Source organism: Protomyctophum parallelum, assembly GCF_964188405.1.
Source record: "Protomyctophum parallelum genome assembly, chromosome: 11".
Classification (NCBI taxonomy): Eukaryota; Metazoa; Chordata; class Actinopteri; order Myctophiformes; family Myctophidae; genus Protomyctophum; species Protomyctophum parallelum.
In genome coordinates this window covers 31,187,433-31,211,338 of record NC_139707.1, presented here as the reverse complement: position 1 = coordinate 31,211,338, position 23,906 = coordinate 31,187,433, and the positions used below count along the sequence as shown (strand labels likewise).

The window sequence follows — 23,906 nt, the reverse complement described above, 5'->3', positions numbered from 1 at the left end:
TCCTGCACCAGGTGAGATGATGGCGACTTAGTCATTTATATGACAAGTGATTTATTTATTTATGAGAGCAGCATTCAGGTAGCCTACTGGCATATATAAGGCTAGCCAGGCTACATATTATTTTTCCATATTGTTGGCTTGAAGCTGCAGAGCATGTTTTGCATTTTCCCCAGCAGGTAATGAGTACCTATGAACGCCTTTTATTATTATTATTATTATTATTATTATTATTATTATTATTATTATTATTATTATTATTATTATTATTATTATTATTATTATTATTATTATTATTATTATCCTAGTTTTAACAATACATTACATTATCTCTTGTTATTCATCTTCGATGCTTAGAGAGTTGTTTTAAACATGTTATGTTAGCTGAAGGTGTTGGCAATTTTCTAAAACACTATCATATTAAAAACAAGTGGCTAGTTAGTAGTTATTCATTTTAAATACATCTCAGCATCAATGTAATATACTGTGCGTGTGCGTGTGCGTGTGCGTGTGTGTGTGTGTGTGTGTGTGTGTGTGTGTGTGTGTGTGTGTGTGTGTGTGTGTGTGTGTGCGTGCGTGCGTGCATGCGTGTAGCCTATTTCAATTTAACTGTATTTTGGTGACTTGCATGAAATTTCAATACCGTCCTTGTTAACTGGGATTCCAAATTTGAAGGGCTGTGATGTTGGCACATGACCAACAATATTAGGCTATATATAATATTGTTGAATAATATTCAGCAATATGCAAACTATTATGTTCCTTATACTCTGATTGAAGTATTCAACTATGTTTATTTTTCTTTGCCACTGTGAGGCTTACTTGAAAAACTGTATAATTTGTACAAAAGTAAATTTTATACCAAAATCCAACAGATTACCTTATTCCAATTAAGAGTTATTTGTCATTTATCACACTTATTATAATTACACTGCATTGTTAAGCATTCTGTATTATTAAAAACAATGAAAATGTAGTTAAATAATAGCTCAGAAACTGCTAAGATTCCGCAGGGTCTTCACTCTTGAGGACAGGAGTTATTCCTTTCTATTCTTATATCATCTCTGTTGGGTGGAAACCTTACGTCTAAAACTGTTACTTTTAAGGATTCAAATTAGATTCAACACTAGCTATAGTAGAAAGCTGAAAACACATTGCTTCGTAGTTGTATGTCAGACTGCAGTCTGGTACCGTATTCTGGACGGCAGCCTCTGTAGTTTAACGCCTGATTTATAGGTCTCTCACCGAAAACAGGCGATCTACAAGCTCACAACGCTGTGAGCTTGTAGAATCTACAAGACGATCTACAATGTTGATCGTCTATTCTCAGTGTGAGACAATGCCGCAACCAAGTATGAATCCGGTGTTATAGAATCATCATTCATGACCAGGCCATCAGTATTATTATCCGCTTTCACAATCACTTCATCATGTGGCCATTTGTGGTAAATAGCAATCAATTTATTTCACTTTCCTCCTATGCACTTGTGCAGGTTTGACCCTCTTGGTTTGAACCTCAGGCTTTTGATGTTCAGATAGTTTTTGTTGTAATGAGATAGGTCTGGGTCAACGACAAGCGGGGCCAAAGAAAATGACAGTCAAGTACAGCGACATGCGGCTGTGAGGAATCACAAGCCACAAAAGCTGATTCCAAAGGTCTTGAGTCTGTATTTGCATGAGATAAACATATACAATATGACTGAATCATAAGTCCACACTTAGCCATGGGAAATTATTTTGTATTTACCGAAGATTGTGCGTCTTAAGCTGTTGCGTGAAAGCCCCGTTGTGGCCTTTAATGCTATTTTCATTGCATAACTAAGCTCTTCAAAGAAAGATCACACGATTTAGGGACATATTAAAAATGGTTTTAATAATCGTTTTTCCCCAGCAAAGGCTACAGATAGATAGATACTGTCCCGCATTGGGTAGCTGAATATAGCTAACACTTTATCGGCCTCAATGCTTTATTGAGTTTAACAATGCCCCGACACGAACCGAAAAATGATTGAATATGTTTTTTCCCATCAATGCCATCCTCAGCGAGGTGCCTCCTTAAAGATAGCCTTGAGGTGTGCCGAATGCCGATGCTAGCCACAGACCACTGTCTGTCTGGTCTGAGCAGAGATTGTAATGGGCCATGTGCCTTTGGGAATTCTCCCTCCAGAGAGACAGAGCCTGGCTCCCTGGAGTGTCTTCCTTCACACGCCTCAGTACACCCCCCCCTCCCAGCGGAACCCACTGCTGACTGCCGGGGACATATTGGCCCTTATTAAATACCATCCTATGTCACGGATGTTGGCAGATGCTTCAGCAGCAAGCCAACGCTCACGCACGCACGCACACACACACTCACATGTGTGCACGCAAAACATGCATCGTACAGTGAGAAGTATGTGGCCACGGCATCCATCTGTGCCGTACCCCGGGGACAGATAAGAGGGTCAAAGCCTCGCTATGAGAATCTATTCTTCCTTATGACATCTTCTGCAGTCTCAACCTCGGAGGAGTGACAGCAGAACAATGTAGATGAGGACAAAACCTACTTGAGCTTTTTGCTCTCTGCCACCCCACCCTCCCCCCACCACCACCACCACTCTCTCGGCTTTCATTCTGCAGATTTTAGGCAGAGAGAGTGAGGTGGGGTGGAATCTGTGTTTGTGACACAGAAAAGCCCTGAGTGTGTTAGTTTAAACAGGGAGAGTGTTTCGCAACACCGCTCTGGATTAGCAGGCGAGGAGACAATGACAAAGTCTATTAGGCCTTGGTGTCTGATTGACTGACTGCTAGGGAAGCGCCGCTGTTTGGTAATATTATGTCACAACAAAGCATCCATGAGGGGGCCTGTGCCAAGCGGATCAGTGCTAGCATAAAAATGCATCACGTGCAGTGTTGCCCTCTCCTCTTATTAGAAGTGACTTTGGGCTTGTTTTTCCGTTAAGTCACTTGTAAATAATGGTATTTTTAGGCTTGTTTCTAAAGTGTAGTTGATTATTTGGGCTTGTTCTCTAATGTTGTTTAAACCAGTGGTTCTCAAACATTTTCACGTCAAGGACCTCAAAATGAATATGTATTTGCTTACCGGTATTTCTCTCGCAAAATCTGGCCCAGCACAAGGCCAAGGATATGCAGACAGAAGAGCGTGATGCATGAAAGTGACATGGTTCCGGCTGCACATGAGCGAACAGGAAGACATCTTGTCTCCTTGTCTGCGGGTTCTACACCAATTGAAGTCATTCCTACAACGTAAACGCAACGGGCATCACATTTAACCACTTAAGCTACTACAACTACAGTATATACAGTATATATACTTCACTGTACTACGAATAGTGAAATTAACCAGTCTCTAAACTTGCAACACATCATGGGCGCCATGTGCTGTGAGCTTGTAGCTCTGCTATTTTCCACTGTTACTGTTTGCTTTCTTTTTGGTCAATTTTCACCTATATAATGACATGTCCAAAATGTTTCATTTGAAGCGTTTATCATGGAAATTCTATAGAATGACAATATCAGAAATAGATCGGTACTGTTAAGTCTGTGCAGTTTTGGATTCTCGTACGGTAATCACAATATACCAGAGCCTTTTATTTATTATTATTATTATAAAAAATTGTCCCATGCATTCATTCTTTTTGTAGTACAACAGACTAAAGCAAACAATTTAGACTTTGTCGCACGACATTGTTGTGGCCCGGAAAGAGCCGTTCTGTAAGCTCACAACGCGTCGCATTTCCAACACGTTGTGAGATCTGCTATTTTAAGTAAGGCGACACCATCCTAATGACGATGGAGCATATATCTTGGGCATGAGCCAGTGCAGCTCAATTCAAAGTCGGGAAAAAAGGGGGTTATTTTTTCTTTACACGTTTATCCCTGTCTCCCCAACAAAACACGTCAAACAAGTCTTGGTAAATTCCCTCTCTCTCCAAGGGCCCCTTCACCCTCTTTTCCCCTTCTCCCTCATGCTCAATTAGGTCCGAGTTCATTATTTATTTATTGTATATTTAAAGGCAACCGACACCGGGCGGGACGACGTGTAATAAAATGTACAGTGGTGGTTGTGGGGAGGATTAGCAGGATGCCTCTTTAATCTCAACGCCTCTGATAATACGGCATGGGCTGATTGATTAGTTTTTCAGGAAGCTTATGTCAGAAAAACCTAATCCGTCTTTGGATTGTGCCACAGCCTTGTAAGGTTTTTTTTTCTCCCCTCTCCTCCGTTGCTCCGCCACTTTATCATGGCGGCGAATTACAGAGCTGCTGGGCTGTGATAAGGTCCTCGTTCATTCAGAGCACCCCCCCATCCCATCCTATCCTCCCCAAGCGCCCTCCCCCCTATGCACACACACTGCGCACGCACGCACACACACACACACACACACACACACACACACACACACACACACACACACACACACACACACACACACACACACACACACACACACACACACACACACACACACACACCAACCCCCTCCCTCCCTATCCCTTATATTAAAAAAGAGAAAAGAAACAGTGTTTATATTCTTCACACCCCTGGCGCAATGGTCCTGCTCCTCACACCCCTCTCTCAGGAATTTGCCTTGTAAAAAAGCGGGCGAGAGAGGGACGCAGAGAGAGAGGGGGGGGGGGGGGGGGCAGAGAGGGAGAGAGATAGTCTTAACGACTTTCAACCTGGCTGACAGCCCTGTTTTGGGCATGTGTTTTAGGCGAAAATGTTCCAAAGTGTCACGTTTCAAATGTCTTTACAGAACATGCAAAGGAAAATGTAAGACCCATGAAAACCCATTAAGACGTGAGGCCGATTCTACAAATGCCTTCTAATTCTGTAGTTCTCACAGTTTCAAGATTTTTCAAAAACATACAACGTACATCTGCTATTTTTGAATAGCCAACGATACAAACTAAAATGACACGCAACCGCTTTCCCGGTTTTAAGTAGAAAACCCACAGCTATTATTATTCTATCAAAATACGACAAAGTATAATACTGTATGGCTTATGTGGTTAAAATCTCAAAATAAATAACTAAATACCAGTGAAATTTGTAGGGAAGAGAAGACCAAAGAATGTCTCTGAAGGGACAGTGGTGGCATTCAGCCTGGCAGACTGTTAGAAACATCTGTGGTGGGTATTGATTAAACATGGATCGACTGATGCGCATGCCGGGCCTGTATGTGCGTATTAGACCAGGTGGACATGGGACACGACATCCAGGGAATCATTTTTGGAGCTTTACCACCCCTGCCGATGTGTATCTGTGCTCATATTGGGGTCACAGTCTCTCTAGCCAGAAGGCTCGACGTGGTAATCCCTCATAAACAATAGTGTCTGTGACATTTGCAGTTCTCAGCCCATATGTTTGGTCTCCTCGGCCCTCTGAACCAAAGGTTGGTCATTTCCCTGGGAGAAATTCTCCCAGCCTGTGTGGCTTTCCGTACGCGTAGACGAGCGACAGTAACCACCACGCCACGGACCGTATTGACAGGACTGCAACGACCTACCAATATCCCATCTTCAGTTCATCAGTCATAATTCTGCACGCACTGGCAATAAATCCATTGATACGTTTCAGTTGTTGAAATGAAGACCAAGAGGAGGTGTGTGATTGATAGGCCTCTAGCTATTGGTAATGGCGACCGTATTGACAATGACCCCTGATAGTCTTACATACAGCAGGGGAGGCTGTCAAAGCGTGCATGCAGTACTTCTCATGCTGGGCTCCTCTCATAATAGTTAACCACAATGTACTTCGTGCATAGAACAATAACAAAAACAGCACATGTACAAGCTCACAGCACATCACATCATATAGGCTACTGTAGCTGCTTTTTGCCAGGTGCTTGAAAAGCGCCTGGAATACTGGATTTGCTATTACCTCTAGTAGCGATCGTAGTAGACACTTTTTCATGATTGGCTGCCTCGTCTCTAGGCTGCCTTTAAGCCATAAAAGCCATCGTCTGAACGGCATAAAACCCATACTCTGAACGCCGCAACGTGAAGGCATGAGCTGAGGCAGAGGCTGCGGCACACAGACTGATTACTGTAGATGTTCATAAATGAGAGCTTTCTGCACCTGGCAGTTATGTTTTTCTTTGTTTCTCTTTTCTTTCCCTTTTTACATTTTTTGAAATCTTTGTAAATAGTTTTGACCTTTTTAGAAATTGTAGATTTCTTTTAAAGAATGTTTACAATTACTTAATTCATTAATTAATAATTATAAATGACCTATAAAAATGGCCTGCCCAAAACAGGGATGCCAGGTTGAAAGTCTTTAATGCCCAGTTTGCACACGATGACAGAGGCCCTCCAAGCCACTGCAGTCTTGCAGTTCTCTGAGTTCCCACACAATAGTTAATGCTTACGATGGATGAAAGTGCTGAGCTGTTCCGATAGAGGGGGTGGTGGTGGTGGTGGTGGGGGGGAGTGCTCTGCCGGTCACACCTGCACTGGCGTTAGGGACATTATGTTTAAATATGATGTTGAATTAGCCGCTTTTTGGTCCACAGCGATGAATTTTAATGGCAGACATGAAGCCCAAGGCACGGCGTTCGATCTAGATGCTCCGCTGCCTTATGGCTGTGTCATTAACTCTCAGCAGGATCAGCGTCATCCTAAACCCTTGCTGTTGGGGTGGAAACCATGTATGTCCAAAACGGTTTCCCTTTAGGAAATGGGGATCTAATGGATCCAATGTAGTCAACAGTCACAAGCTCTTAGTACTTTCCTTTGGTTCAATTAATATGTATTTAAAAAAGAAACACCCACAGACAGACTTTCACAGAAGAAGAAACAAAAAATCTAAAATAGGCAATCTACAAGCTCACAGCACGTTGTGAGCTTGTAGATTTGCTATATTTTTGATATTTATATATAGAGAAATATTTAAACAAAGGAAAGTTCTACTTTTGTGTGTGACACTGTAGTATGACGAAGTAGATTATATACATAAAAAGTTGAAATATGTAGATACACGGTTACTGCCCGACAGCAATGACACTCTGTCGGGTGGAAACCTCATATATCCTAAACTGTTACTTTTGAGGATTAATATAAGTTATTAGATCTACAGGCTCAAAACTCGTCGTTTCGTATCGTGCAGTGTTTTGAGCTTGTGGATGTGCTTTTTGATGCCTTTGTGTGATGCTGTAGCATGATCATAATTTGGATTAGTTTTTACGTCCGGATACCCCATCCAGGACAGGCCTCAGACGCGCCGCCTTGGGAGACTTGGCTCAAATCTGAACCCATTAAATTTGGTGTTAGGAACCTGTTGCGACCACATGCCCTTGCTGATGTCGACCACAGGCAAGGTTCGAACCCATAACCTTCCGCATGGCACGCATACCGGTATGCTCTATAACCACTACACTACGGCGCCAGGGCGGCCGCCTATGATTTATAAAAACACAATAAGTTAGAATATGGAGATAAGAGGTTTCAGCCTGACCGCGACAATATTGAGTAGCTCTGCATCTCAGCATCTTCTCCCTTGTCTCCCCCCCACCACCACCACTTACTCAATGCTGCTAAAAACAAGTCATTAATTACTGGTAGTTTCTGTCTTTGTCCAACTCCTGTGTGTGTAGAACAGATTCTCATCCTGTTTTATAAGCTATGAACCAACAATCCTCAAGGACCCCAACCCATCTGTCCCCACAACAATATATACTGTATATAGTATATAAGAAGGCATAACACAGTCCTTTGATTTGTACAAAAACAGAAGAGAAACGTAATATTTAAAGGACACAGAAAAGGTTCCATAATTTATAATGAGCATTAGTGAGGACCAATCTATGGAAATAGGTTGAAAATGGGTGAAGTTGTGCTTTAGCAAATAGCTTAAACCTTTCTTAAATTTCTATGAACTCTCACTTTATGAAATGTCACTTACTACTTTGATACATTTGACAAACATACACTATACTGCTTTTTTAACATTTCATAGCCACTAGTGGTCTGTTTAGGCTTATAGGCATGGGTTTGGTGGTTAAGGTTAGGGAGTGTGAGGATTTGTGGAGGGCATTCGCCATGCAGTGTTTGGGCAGAACCCACATGACTGTGACCACGTACGGTTCACATCTAAGGTACAAATCCCACTGTTCATTGGGTCCATCAGCAGGACTGCCGTCATTTCAAGTGTGACCGTCTCTAGCGACAACCCCCTCCCTACGTTCTAGTCGAAGTCAATAATGCAGCATCGATACAACAGTGTATTATTAACCACTTGAGCCTCACAACGCGACACATTTTTGTGAGCTTGTAGATTGACTATTTTCAGCTAATAGATTTGGTGTACTCTGCCATAGACAATGCATAGATAGAACCTCTCCGCTACTGGTGTGAATTCAGCGTAACAGTAAGCCTTGATGAGCAATGTGGCCCTATATAGCCAGGAGTTTTATAATAATAATAATATTTTGTATCCCCAAAAACTATTCTTGCAATATTTGTTTTAAGACCCATCCATAATTACAATTAATTACTTGCGCAAGCAGAGCGCGCAAGTACTAGTTTCGCCCAGGACTCGTATGCACCGTCCCAGCCGTCCCGCCAATTTTGATGCGTATGCACCGTCCCAGCAAATGACGTAATGACTAATTGTGCCTGATGCGGCAGTGGTGCCAGATTACATACATGTATACATAGGAGCATTACCTTTAATCCTCCCGACACTAAAACATATCGTCATTACGTCACCATCGAAAACCAATTACACTCTGGCATTGGGTCGTTTAATCCACATCTTTATTACGTAATCATTGAGAGCTAGTTATACATATACTATGTATGTGTATTATGTATAAAACCAATGGTTTTCGATGGTGGTGACGTAATGACGATATGTTTTAGTGTCGGGAGGATTAAAGGTAATGCTCCTATGTATACATGTATGTAATCTGGCACCACTGCCGTATCAGGCACAATTAGTCATTACGTCATTTGCTGGGACGGTGCATACGCATCAAAATTGGCGGGACGGCTGGGACGGTGCATACGGCGCAAAGTAACCACAGTATACCGCTAATCAACTTTCAAATTACATATACATATACATATGTATAACTAGCTGTCAATTATGACATAAAGATGTGGATTAAAGGACCCAATGCCAGAGTGTAATTGGTTTTCGATAGTGACGTAATGACGATATGTTTTAGTGTTGGGAGGATTAAAGGTAATGCTCCTATGTATACATGTATGTAATCTGGCACCACTGCCGCATCAGGCACAAGTAGTCATTTACTGAGATTTAACAGTTTGTAGCGGTCGAAAGTACTTGCGCGCTCTGCTTGCGCAACAAGCAAGTATGCACTCGACAGAGTGCAGTTCTAGTTGTATCTATTTCATAAAAGATTTTACTTGATTATTAAAACAAAATAAAATGTAGCTTGATAATGATAACTGGTCATTTTAGGTTAAATAAGTTAATGGAATATTAACTAAGCCACAGAATCAAGGATTGTTCTCCGCTGAATTAGGAATGTTCTCTGCGGAATCAAGACTTTTTCCCTGCAAATTCCTGTGGAGACTAAATAAGCATAATAAATAAGCCTTCTGATTGTTCCTGGTGATTTGCGTTCTCTCTCCTACACCTCTGAAGTGTGAGTTCTCCGTTTTACCATCATATCATTTTTAGCCCTACTCAAGAGCTGTCAGCTCCCTTCTGTCTTTGCATAATTATTTCTTGTGAAGAAACTGTTTTCAGAGCTGCATGTTTCCAAGTAAAGATTTAGAGAACAACAAAAGAAGTGAGGCCTTTTTCGTATTTCGTTTCTTCCTGGAAAGGGCAGATGTTTCTCCTATATCAGTCAAGGTTCAATCTGCACAGAGAACAGAAACATTCGCTCTGTCAAATTTAGCGTATCTGTCAGGGCGAGACGCACGTACAGGAACGAATCAAGGCACAAAACAGCCGAATTTATCTCCCCGTTTATACACAGTTCCGAGGTGAACAAAACGTGAAATTGAGGTTGTCAAGAAGAGAGAGAGAGAGAAATCGCTCGGCGAGAGAAACGTCAGGATTACACGTCTGAGATGAAAGCGAGAACAAACTGAAAGCTGAACACCAAATGTGTGTGTGTGTGTGTGTGTGTGTGTGTGTGACGCGATAAAATACCACAGCTCATTTAACACCCAAGGAGTTCTACAGCACCAAACATGCACTGTTTGCCATCGTTCTGCAGGGAACGAAATGTACATTATTGGTCAAGAAAGTGAAAATTACTGTACACGCTGCATGTGATGTGGTACAGTATTATCCGCCTGAATCCCTCCTATCAGGCCCTAGGAGGTGTGATGCAGGTGTCGGGGAGGCATGGCAGGAGTCAGTGCTTTGACCATGTAAGGGGATTACCAAAGTGATGATGCGTTAAAAGGTAACACCTGCCTGAAAGTGAAGTGTTCACGCGGCTTTACCGCTGTCAGATGTGGCAGGTGCTGAGATAACACAAGTATTCCAGATTACCTGACGGCTCTCGTCTCGTCCCTTCCCTTCGTCTCCTTCCCTTCCCTTTGCCTCCTCTCCTCTCCCTTCCAATCCCCTCCCGTTCCCTTCGCCTCCTCTCTCCAATCCTCTCCTCCCATCCCATTCCCTTCTCCTCCTCTCCTCCCCTCCCCTTCGCCTCCCCTCTCCTCTGTATATAGGGCTGTAGTGGTTAATGCATGTTTTGTAATAATAATCCAAATCTACAAAGTAACTAGTAATTCAAGTTTTCAAATAAGTAAAAAGTATAATATTGGAATTACTTAAGTAAAGTACAAATACCTCAAAATTGTACTTAAGTACAGTACTTAGTTACTTTCCACCACTGCATCTTTGCGCACCTTCAGCAGAGGGCACGTCTCGTTAGCACCTCTGCATCTTACAGAGACAGCTTATCATCAGGTTATCAATTATAGTTAGCATCATCAGCCTCCTGACATCCTACATTTACACCTAATGCTTTTGCACACTAACTTCCCAAGTAACAAAAAAAACGTCCCACTTCACCAAAGCCAGTATTATGTTGTTTTCAAACACGTGTGTGTGTGTGTGTGTGTGTGTGTGTGTGTGTGTGTGTGTGTGTGTGTGTGTGCGTGCGCGTGCATGCGTGTAAAAGCATAATAATCAGAGGGTAGAGGTGCAAAGAAACAATGCATGCCTTTCAGTTACTATAGCGTTGGGATCTTTTAGGATTGTAGTAACAGAGCTGAGCTGTACTGTGGAGTAGGTGATATCAGATGTACTACTATTCTGATGAAAGCATAGAATTCACCACTGCTTACTCTGTCACCTTGGCTTTGCAATACTTAACTGTATACACATTGACTTAACTGCTAAATGTGTACACAGCTGGTGACTTACTCAATTAGCTGATACTCCATTTGCAAGCTAGCCCTTCAGAAGCTGCCATCATCATTAAGAGATGATGAGGTTGGTATGACAAGAAACATAACACGTCATTGTTGACTTGGAACAGCGGTTCCAAACCGTTTCTTAGCCATAGCCGTCATCACAAAATCACAAAAAAATTAAAGTCAGTAATGAATCTAGCAGTATCTGTCAGCACCACTGCCTTAAACATGCAGTGTTGTTGTTAGGAGGAATAAACGCAGAAGGACCCGGGAGGAAGTGAAATAAGAAAGGGGAGGAGTCCAACCAAGTTCCTGTTTCTCGCACAAAAAAGGTGGTGGTGCCCATTGCCCACAGAGGCAAAAACATATGGCTTCCCAGAGTGGTCAGAAATATAGCCGGCAACGTGACTACTATGTACAGCTTACTTAATGCCAACCGTTTCATCAATTGTGGGTCTTCGACTGGTCAGTTAGTGTTAGGGGACACCTGCAGCAGAAGACTTATGGTATTAAAGTAAGGTCTGAGTATTAAGAAGCATCAAGCTGACCATGTTGTGGCCTATCGCTCTCTCATAGATTTCAGGTGGTAATGGCCTTAGGGATTATACTATAGGACTCTAGATAGGCTGCACGTACTGTACATACAGTGCACATGCACTGACGGATAAACGTGCCGACATGCACGCAGTCCACGAATGCAGTCACACACACACACACACACACACACACACACACACACACACACACACACACACAAGTCACGACACAGGCTCTGCACACACACACACACACACACACACACACACACACACACACACACACACACACACACACACACACACGACACAGGCTCTGCACACACATAAGCAGGTAATGTACACACCCACATATGTACGCTTCCAAACGCATGCATCCATGCATCAACTCGAGCCCTGAGTGACAGGTAAGATGCCCGCAGTGTGGATTTGCTGTTGCGATCCTCCTCTTTGTGCGGCTGAAACACCTGCCATGTGCTCCCCTGGCCGGCCTCTGATTAAGAGTGATTGCTGTGGAGCGTGAGGCTGTTGCAACCATCAGGGCAGCAATCTATTCTGCAGGAAGAAAGGGTGTAGACTGACTGCAGCGCCCTGGTTGCCCAGCTGCCCCGGAGGGCCTCCAGGGCTCCTCTCTCTCTCCCCCCTGGAACCATGCACTTTGTGTGAATCACTACAGATGATATGCCCCTGTAATGGCAGGGAGAGGATAGGGTGTTGAAGAGACAGGCTTCAGTCAATCTCCCCTAGCAAATTGCAGGTTACCACCACTAGCAGCAACCTGTTCTGTGGTAATTTCATTGATCAACAAGCTCAGAATGTAGAAAACATAGAGAAAGGGGCGCACCTGTTTGGCTGGAGTAAAAATCCCCAACAAAGTGCTCTTTGGTACAAATGGGTGACAAAATTGATTTGTGAAAAAGGGAAGAGACCAAGGCACTCTTGTGGAAAAATGAAAAGGCCTTTAATTGTCTGGCTAATGCCTGGCAATAATATATATATATATAGAGAGAGAGAGAGAGAGAGAGAGAGAGAGATTTGGTGTAGACGGAAAGAAGGAGCATACAAAGTATTACAGACCCCTGGGCGACTCTGGTCAACTAAGTATATGGGGTTTATTAAGCCAGAGTCATTTACGCGGGACATCCACATTTCTTACGAAAGGCATCAAGTTAATGACGCTTCAGACACAGAAAATTAGCAGGGAAATGAATTGCACCACCAACGTGAGGTCAATTTGCACAGATAAATCCATGAAGAACAGTGGAGTGCATCGTTGGAGCTGCACTGCTTGCACCGATGAGCAGGTTAATTACCCATTTTGTTTATTGCGAGGAAGATGTCTAAAACCAATTCTCCCCAGGCACATATCCCCACCTTATGTGCTGGAGGCAGCGGGGGGTTGGGGGGATCGGGTCCATGGAAAAAACACGACAGATGATTATTGTCGTTCTCAAGTAGCAAGGTGCAAAAATAGAACTTTTTGGAGACAATGAAGATGACACAACAGCCCTGATATATAGAAAGACAATAGAGAGGGCTGTGGGGGGACTGCTTTCGAATCATCATGAGTGTGCACAATGTGTGCACAAAACATCAGATTTCCAGTGACGCTATCAAAAACCAGGACTGCAGCCTAGCCCGCGGCCCAGAACCCATCACTGTGGAGCACAATATGTCGCCAGCCGGCTTTAGCTCGCCACAAAAAAAATGCAATTTAACAGCATCTCCTCAGATGATCCAGTGAGCCAGATGTCACTGGCTTCTTAATAACTTTCTAGAGGCTAGTTCTGGTCACTGTGGCAATTACCTTTATGTCAGGCCTCTAAAAGATATGTCTGCCCATGGGACAAGCAGGCAGCCAGCTCCATAATGCTCATTACAGATGAATGTCCGGCCTGATTCACCCTGACCAGTGTGTGGCTGGCTTCCTATCGCTGCTCCACTGTCAGTCCACGAGTTCCACCATCACCTCTACTTATTACTGACTGCCGCATTATTAACTCACTGTGCTGTGAGGAAGGATGCAAGCTTTAATGTTGCATTCAAGCAGTTGAGCTTTGTGGATGTGTAAATAGCTACCTTTCCATGCAAGTATGGTTATGAAATATTGTGGCACATACATCACATTAGAAAATCTAAGTTTATACATGATACGATTGAAATTCAGAGATACAATATGTGACAAATAGGGAATGGAAATAAAATATGCCACAGCTACATGGATGTGACAGTAAATCTGTAATATTTAAAATGGACACTTATGGGGCTATATTTCATACTCACCGAGTGTGAGCATGTGTAGAGTTCAGGTTCTACTCCTGAGTCCTAATGCCTACAGAAAGGTACTGTATGTATATCGTTTCTGTCGGGTGGAAACCTCATTATGTCCAAAACTTACTTCAGGATTCAAATTAAAAAAATAGCTAAAGTAGAAGATCCACATGGAAGCTCAAAATGTGGCACTTCAAGCTTGTGGATGTGCTACTTCTAATTGCTTTAGTGTGATGCTGCATCAAGTAGGACGATAATTTATGAAAAAACACAAAAAGTTTTAAAATTGAGCGGTTTCTGGCCGACAGCAACAATATGTAGGCCTACAGCCCGTTTAGAGTCTTCCTTGATGTTGGCAGGGTGCTTGCTTTGCGGTGGTTTGCTCTGTGTAAATGAGTTGCAGTGATTTCAACTCAATAAGTCTGAGGTTTTTATCATAACAATGTGTCGTTTCAAGTTAGTCTATGGACTGCCTATAGCATAGCAACTCAGATTAAGCAATCTTAATTAAGCTTTTGTGGATTAGTTCTCCTTCATTAGACCTTCGATTATTACTTTTTTTTCTTGCCATGTTGCTTGTTACATAGAAACTATTATTCCTGTAGTTTACTTTAAGGAAGTTTCACTGTGTGTGTGTGTGTGTGTGTGCACGCACACAGAGAAAGAAAGTTCTCTGTGCCTCATCTCTCGCAGGGCGTTAGTATTTAGATGTCCCCTACTACGTGATCCCATGTTGTCATAGCAATTTCCCCAGTTGCTCATGATACTTAACGATGCCTCTCTCATTTACAATTATAATCATCCTCATACAAAGAAGCTCACCTGAGGTTTAACACGGATAAAAAGTAGAATGTGGTTTCCCCCTCTTGAAGCTGCGCCGTTTGAGACCCGCAATGTGTAATGAATATCTTAGCTGGTAGGGCATAGACCACAGTGTTGCCATGTATGTTTGTTATAAGCGACTTTACAGGAAAAACAAGCCCAAAGTATAAGATAATTCATTAAACATGACGGGTCCCAAGCAGTGCAGCTTCAAGAGGGGCTTGTTTGCCTGAAAAAACAAACAAAAAAACAATATTGGTAGTTTGCAGTTTGTAGGGTTGCAGTGTTTTGGGCTTGATTTTAAACCACGTGGTTCAAGGTCAAGGACCCCCCAAATGAATATGTATTTGTCCACAGACACACATCTGAAGATGTTGAGCCAGGGAGCCACACAACCCTTAAATGTTTCAAACATATTCCAAATAATTCCCCCTTTCCCCCTTCAAGATAGCCGATGTAAATGGATTTAAACTACGTGTGGCATAGTCGCATCTTTTGGGCTTGTTTTCATGAACCCAGTTGCAAATATTCTTGCAAAATCTGGAAACACTGGTAGACGAGTACCATTCCTTCTGTTTTCGCAGCGGTGGAGCAGTTCCCCCTATAGGGACTAACATTGTCTCACTGATGTTAAGAACAGTTTCCGTGCCGGGAATGGATTACTCCAGGTTAATGTCGCTGCCATAAAAGACTTACGCGACTTTTGTTTTATGTGTTTAATCCGCCGTAATGTAAACAAAAAAAAGAAAATTCTTTTTCGCCGCTTAGGAAGAGAGGAGGTGCATTTCGTGTTGACAATGAACCGGAAATCGTCACATGCTGTGAGCTGCTAGGGCTTCTGGGAAATTGAGGCCAATGCAAACGCATTGGGTTCAACGCCTCATGGAGGCGGGTCCTGTGCTGCCTCTTCTCGGTGTAGCAAGATGGCGGGTGGTTCGATCGTTCATAACAAACGGGGGGAGCTATTTTCGCTCGATTTTCGCGGATTAAAAGCCCAAATAATTCAGCGTGTGCTCTAAAGGTAATACAACAATCTCGGCAGTGAAGGGGGGTTGATTAAAATGCGGGTTAATCGTAAAAAACAGTCAAACTGTTAATGTTCAATGTGCCCCACTATTCATGGCCTTTCAAGGAGCCAAATTGAATTAACAAGCGAAGCTGCCACAAGATGCTGTTAAATTGCGATATCAGTGGGGAAATGTGGGGGAATGGAATTGGTTGATTAAATGCCTGTGAATTTGATGAGCTACGCGGCAGGACGGCAGGACGGTTATTACAGTGTTTCCTCATTCATTTGTGTTTATGGGGAATTGTCTTAATTAAGCATCGTCGTGAGGAGTGATAGATAGATGGCCCGGGCCAGTCAGTCAGTCGTCTGTGGGAGAGACGCATTGATTTCACATTATACACATGGGCTCTCAAATAGCACAGCCATTATGCCCCGCTTTCCACATTAACGTGTCGCCACGCAGTGTGGGTCAGCGAACGGCATTCCTTTACAACAAAATTCACATCATAAGTTATGTGCCATTACAACACGCCGGGGTATTTTAATTATTCAACATCTGCCATGGCACATATTGCATTTTTTCAGTTGACAAATGGATACAGATGTGGTGGAAAAAGTGTGATGCAGTATAACAAAACACATGGCAGTATAGATGGACCTGGATTTGTCGGCTGTGTACACATGTGCTTCAATTAAGCTTACAGCAAAGATTATAATTAGTCTAGAAGTAGCGTTTAGCAGGCTCTGTAAGATTTCAAGCAGCCGCTGCTCAGTGCTTTCACATCTGTTTCTCTCTGTGATCCCTAAAACCAGGCCCGGGGAAAGCCAGCGCAACTAATTACTAATACAACTAGCTAAGCTTATTGCCATGAATTATTAAAGTTTTATCTAAAGTAGACCAGGAATCACTCCTCAAGCTAAACAGGCTTTGAGGTGCAAGGAGGGATGACAGCTCTGCACTGTGTCTGGATTATAGAACTCTTGAGTTGTCCCCACTTTACGACTTTAGAAGTCTGTGCTATTGTTGTTGGGAATATTTAGAACAGTTAGTTCTCAGAGTCGAGTCCGGGGCGGGGACCCCCAGAGGGGTCCTTCCCAGCAAAACTAGTTCATATATCATCAGAATAAGTTTAACCACTTTAACCCTAATTTATACTTCAGCCTAGCCATGGTTCATGACTCTCGTATTCATACGAGAGTCATGAAGAAACTTCACCCTGTTTTTTGCGCTCGCTGCATTTACAAGATTTCCGTATATATAAACATTCAGATTTCAAATATAAAGTACTCACAATTTGTCCCACGGGTGTTAGTTAGTTGCAGCTCCAGCGATTAGAATTTCTGCATCCCGCGTTGTTTAATAAAAAGCATTTTTATCCGAGGTGTTATTTTACCATTGGCTTTCAACTACGCACCCCTATCGGTCGGGAGGAGGGTGGCACTCGGTGTGTTCGATATAGGTACGCTGACCGCCCTGCCAATACAGACTAATAGGCGAGTGCGCTCCCGGTGTGCAACTGTGGATTTCCCAAACGAACCCCGTTTGAAAAAAGTAGCCGGGGAGCTCGGACAAAAATGCTTTTTATTAAACAACGCGGGACGCAGCAATTCTAATCGCTGGCGCTGCTACTAACTAACACCCGTGGGACACTTTGTGAGTACTTTATATTTGAAATCTGAATGTTTATATATACGGAAATGCAGCGAGCGCAAAAAACAGGGCAAAGTTTCTGCATGACTGTCATGATAATCATCATGGCAGTCATGTTCCAGGGCTAACTTCAGCCAAGCCATAAGCGATTTTGGGCTCTCACAGCAGGGGGGCACAGATTCTTTTTAGGGGTACCAAACATATTTTTTTGTGTGTACTCATTTAATACGGTGAGACTCTTAGTTTGAAAGCCATTTCACTTGGAAACCAAGACCCAGGAAGTGAATTATCGCTATGTAGCCTAACGGGTGCCACGATTGTTATTTAATTAACCCAAAACATACATTTTGTATACAGGGATCATATCGTTTAAAGAAATTAAGTGCAAATCAATAAGCTCGTTTTGAGCCAAAAAGATTCATATCAAAAGGCGAACTCGGCACAGAGCAGGACCAGGAGACGTCAAAAGACAATCTCTGCGGTATATGAGCGGCAATATTTATTCAGTGCTGCTAGTCTGACGGTAGCTGCACACGATATGTGCATTTTCAGTGCAAAAACTCCCGAAACCGTCTCGGCTGAGATTAATTTAAGTCCCAAATAGATATTTTATAGTGCTGGGGACGTAGGGAATCGGGACCCCCTTAGAATGGAGCCTTGTTCCAGGCTGTCCCCGGCAAAATGTGTTAATACAGCATCTCACTCATTATAACCACTTGATTCATACATTATGTTGGCTATTAAAAAATGCAGTGAGCTGTGTGCTTGTACATCTGCTATTTTTTAACATGAAAGAAATATATCTTTAAAGTATTGGAACATTTTGAATGATTTAGAATTTTTGTTAAGATAAATCTTCTCTTCAGGGGTTCCTTGGCACAAACCATTTTTAGATGGGGTCCTTGGCACAGAGACGTTTGACAGCGACTGTTTTAGATTGGAAGACGCATAGTGTCTATATTCATACAGTAGCCTACAGTATCAGAATTGTAATGATCTGGGAGCAGTTTGCCTATTAAGGCCAGGGGAGATTTCATGCACTCTCTCTGACCTGATTAGTCATTCCAAATATTGTCATTCTCAGAAGATTTTAACAAAATGTTATAATTTCATAATTGCATTGAAATTGATTTCCCATCTCCATTAATTAAACCCTATACTTTGGGGGGGGGGGGGGGGGGGGGGGGTCTGTAATTGATCCCCTCTTTTTTTCTCGTTCTCCAAAATAGCAGATCTATAAGCTCACAATGCGTCACAAGAGCTTGTAGATCTGCTATTTTCGCTGAATGTTTGCTAATTGGCATTTACAATTGAGGCATTTAGCGGATGTTCTTTATCCAAAGTGACTTTCAGTAAGCAAGGTAAAAACACTGGGTTTTTAGGGGTTTATTTGTATTATTTACAATGGAGTAAAAACGTGTTATTTAGCACGTAGCACAGCATGTACATTGTACACACACACAAATACTACAAAGGCAGTGTTCTATTTCACCAACAGTCTGTGTTGGATTGGACTGGATTTTATAGTTACTTGTATTGGAAATTAAAGAGCCTGTGTATTGTGCAAATCACAGAGGCGGTCAATGACACACGACACGCACACATTTTAACACCCCATTTCTGCACGGCGGCAGAATCAGCAGCAGCAATAAACAATAGTTTATGTGCAACGCGCTCTCCTGCTCAAATGTGAATAGAGGTGCAACCATTAGGTTCCTTTCTCACACAGTACCTATTACAAAGGGTCCTACTAACTCACCCATTCTTGAGATAAGGGACAAAACTTTTTTCAAACTAGATTTTTTTTTTTTTTAAGATACATTCAAATCAAATACATGTATTTGTAGACACAGGTCTCAACTACCAATCTTGAGAAGGAACAGGTTTTTCGCATAACATTTCTTTCTAAAATGGGACATTTATGCACTTAATACCTGATTCATGTCAACTCCGTCAGACACACTAAAATCCCTTTTAATTGAATTTGATAATTTCAACAATAATATAAAGTCCTCAGTTATCTTATAATGGCTTTCAGTAATCAAGTTAAGTAATACAATTATTTTAATATTGTTTTGTTCCAATATCACACTATTATGAAATATCCAATTTCTCAAATCCGTCATTTCAACCTTTATTTTCAATATTATAACATGAAAACCATGTAAAAAAAAAAAAAAGAATCATTACGTATCATTTCAGTTGGTGTTTCAATACATAAGCACAAAAGATTTAACATCGAATTTTCTATTTCTTTGGAAATTAACAAAAACATCACGGGACGAACGTCTGACGGAGTTGACGAACATCTGACGGAGTTGACAAGTTTAACTGATTTAGGTTCTAGACCACCTAGGATCTTGATTGTGGTGACTAATCCCACATTTTCAAGGATGAGGAATACAGTGGTACTATTTATATTGTCCCTGTGACCATGGCAGCCATTTTCAAAATGGCCGCCACCTGCTGTTATTTCCCAATAACTCAAGTTCTACACCACCTAGGATCTTGATTCTGGTGACTAATCCTACATTTTCAAGGAGGAGGAATACAGTTGTACTATTTAGATTTATCCTGTGACAATGGCAGCCATTTTCAAAAATGGTGGACCTGCTATTATTTTACCAATTTAGTCAGGGAATATTATCAGAATAATGTCAAATCTGTGAATACATTTCTTACCAAGATTTTTTTCACCAATGTGTTTGTAAAGGTGTCTACTAACATATCCCACATTGGTTTCTATTGAACCACCCTAGGGGCATTTTTGACATCTGCAGAAAGTTGGGTACCATACCAAGTGGCTATGGCCAAACTAGGAAGTCTATGGCCAAACTAGGGGTCAAACCCCTTGGGCTAAATTCGGCCATATATCCACTTGCCCAAATGTGCTGACCTCATTTTGTGATGATGGCTATGGCCGTTTTCAGCCCAAGGAGTGTTCTTCGTGCATAGCTAATGCTTGGAATGCATTCAGAATCATGAAAACTCCCTAGTTTGACATGTCACATGCTACTTAAAGCATAATGAACATTTTGCCTTATATAGGTTGTTGATGGTACCCCAACTTGCAGTAGCTGTCAAAAGTTCCCCTAGGGTGGTTGAATATAAAGCAATGTGGGATATGTTAGTAGACACCCTTCCAAACACATTGGTGAAGAAAATTCTTGATAAGGAAAGGGAAAGATATCTAATGGAAAATATAAATTAAAATTAACTGTGTATATTGTTTGCTATGTTGTTGACAATCTACTTTAATTTAGTATGTATATTTATGTGATTGTGACAGTATTAGACACTTTTTTAGCAGTTTGAAATTGTGACCACTTGCTGGGGACAGGCTAAATACAGGCGTTTTTGGGTACAGTGCTTGCTTTTAACTAATTCAGATGGCATATGGAAACAATTATAATTAAATTAATGGCATAATAATGCACAACTGTATAACATTTAACTTTGCAAGTGCTTTTATTTTTATGAATTAATTTATTTTTAACATAAATAAGGCTCTTATGTGTGGGACATGTTTTTTCCACTTTTGTCCCTCATCTCAAGAATGAGTGAACTAAGCAACAGACACCCATATTACTAAACACTTTTTTCAACATCTATTTTATTCCATATAAAAAAGAAATCAACAAAAATAATCTACAAAAAATGTTTTTCACCCCCACCCCCAAGGGGTGCTGCAGCTCCCTCCGCATCCATCCCCACTTCCCATGCCCCTGGATCTCAGGAATCTAGGGATGCAAGGGTTCATGTGGTTAAAACCTCTATGGCCCCATCTTGAGCACGCCTTACCCTTTATCCTAATTGCCATATTTTACTACTTGAAAAACAGTTTAAAATTGTTCAACTAGCCGGTCTACATCGACATGTTGTGAGCTTGTAGATTTGAACTTTTTGAACTATTTTAAAATGTTTTTCAAAATAGTAATAAATGGCAAATAAGTTTAGGGATAAGGGGTAAGGAGTGGCGCAAGATATAACCCTAGAGCCTAGACTCAGTAAATAACTAATACTTAGTTGATTGGGGAATGGGGACGGCTCCGTACTTGCTCTGCTTCTCCCCATCTACACCAAATCTCTTTGGCGAAAATAGATGACCGTGTTGTGACAACACACTGTGAGCTTGTAGATCTGCTATTTTCCCTGAACGTTCTCCCCAGAAGCTCAGTAATTTACGAGAAAAAAAAAGAAAAGGAAAAGTTAAAATATGGAGATAAGAGGTTTCGGCCCGACAGCAATGATTTAATATACTTTTCTTTCTGCTTTCTGTCTCACTGATCCTGTGTCCTTGTGTGTTCTCTCTGAAGGTTGCGTGCAGGAAAGCGCAGGGAGGAGCAGCAACGGAAATCATAGAATGGGGGGAGAGTGAGAGTGAGCAGAAGTTCTCTCCCACAGGGGCCAGCCCACGCATCCTCAACCCCCTGCGGCTGTTTGCCAGGGGCTCCCCAGGGCTCAAGAGCCACATGAGGGAAGTGACATATTTAGAGAACACAGAGGACTTCTGGGACTGGTTATCCAACCAGACAGATGTGCAGGGGACGGCGCAGGCCAGAGCTAAGCGCCGGCCCATCGTCAAGACCGGCAAGTTCAAGAAGATGTTCGGATGGGGCGACTTTCACTCCAACATCAAGACAGTCAAGCTCAACCTGCTTATCACGGGTAAGATCGTGGACCACGGGAACGGCACGTTCAGCGTGTACTTCCGCCACAACTCCACGGGCCAGGGGAACGTGTCGGTCAGCCTGGTGCCGCCCTCTAAGGTGGTGGAGTTTGAGATCGCCCAGCAGTCCACCGCCTCGCTGGAGACCAAAGACACCAAGTCCTTCAACTGTCGCATCGAGTACGAGAAGACGGACCGCAACAAGAAGACTGCCGTGTGCAACAATGATCCGTCCAAGGTTTGCTACCAGGAGCATACGCAGAGTCACGTGTCCTGGCTGTGCTCCAAACCCTTTAAAGTCATATGCATCTACATAGCCTTCTACAGCGCGGACTATAAACTGGTGCAGAAGGTGTGCCCCGACTACAACTACCACAGTGAAACGCCCTACTCCTCTACAGGGTGATCTAGCCGTTTGGTAGCATGTGTTCCCCGATTTCTCTCTCTTCCCTAATGTCAACCTGAAATCAACCTCTAACCTACCAACCCCTTGATACCAACCTACGCAATGAGACAGCTGGACAGGCAACATGCTTTCTAAATGGAGTTGAACTGGATGCGCCGCTGAATTTGGTTTATATATTCAAATATTTTGTATACTATACCGGCACATAGGATGACACACTAGGTGTCCAGGGACTCTAATCTATAAGATCAGTGGTTCTCAACTGGTTTTGCACCGGGACCTGAGTATTGCATTGACCTTGAAGATGGCAATCTATGTATAGACATAATATTAACCAACAGCAACAACCCCCCCCCCCCCCCCCCCCCCCCCCCCCTCCTATCTTGGAAGCTTCTATCTATTGGGTCATGATCCACTGGTTGAGAAATGCTAGTCTAGGGGTTGATTTGGTATTGTGAGTTTGCTCCACAGCCCCTGGGCGATCCCATGTTCTGAGACACCTCATCACATGTGTTCCTCTGTAAAGCCTTGGTAATTAGTACTCTGTCCAGATGTGTTCCACTAGGCCAGGCTACCGGCAAGAATGGATTTCCTGCAAAAAAGTACATTGGCTGCTTCTGTACCAGTAGATTTGCTTGGATGTTAACGTTGAAGATTTTTTTTCTCAGCTAATGAAAAGATTTAATATTTGCAGAAACTATGATTCTCTTAAAGGGCATTTGAATTATCATTCACAAGGAGATTTGTCATTCATAAACTTGGGACTGCTAAACTCGGAATAAATGGTAGCATTTTCTTTGATTGCAGGGCCAGCATGGACTTGGCTATTAATTACAGAACAAAGGTTGTCCACCTGTGTATTTCAGATTTGTTTCAGATATGCAGCATGTTTCAAATGGGCTTGATGAATCAGCTCGGTCTATGACCTAATAATACTGTGCCTGCAACAGTTCTGAATCAAAATTAATGTCAGTATGACAAATCAATTCTGACAATATCTTGCACATAGTCCTCTAAACCATCACAACGTCTGTCGGGTGGAAATCTCCATAACTGTAACTTTACACTACAGTATTCAAATAAAAAAACAGCAGAACTACAAGCTCAAATCGCTTGCAGATTTGCTACGTTTGACATTTTTGTGTGACGCTGTAATATGATCAAGTAGGGTGTTAATTTACACAACAAAAAGTTAG

General features: G+C 42.3%; 1 protein-coding gene across 1 annotated transcript in view; it reads left to right on the top strand.

Annotated features, from left to right (window-relative positions):
- The window catches only part of LOC310867130 (neurexophilin-2-like), a 23,694-nt gene extending 631 nt beyond the window's left edge, over positions 1 to 23,063 (top strand). The window contains exons 2-3 of the mRNA XM_083776950.1: positions 1 to 11; positions 21,952 to 23,063. The exon at positions 1 to 11 is cut by the window's left edge and continues 120 nt beyond it. Of these exons, the coding sequence (XP_083633076.1) occupies positions 1 to 11; positions 21,952 to 22,710 (770 nt within the window). The 3' untranslated portion in view covers positions 22,711 to 23,063. The remainder of the gene's footprint in view (positions 12 to 21,951) is intronic.
- The last annotated feature ends 843 nt before the right edge of the window (positions 23,064 to 23,906 follow it).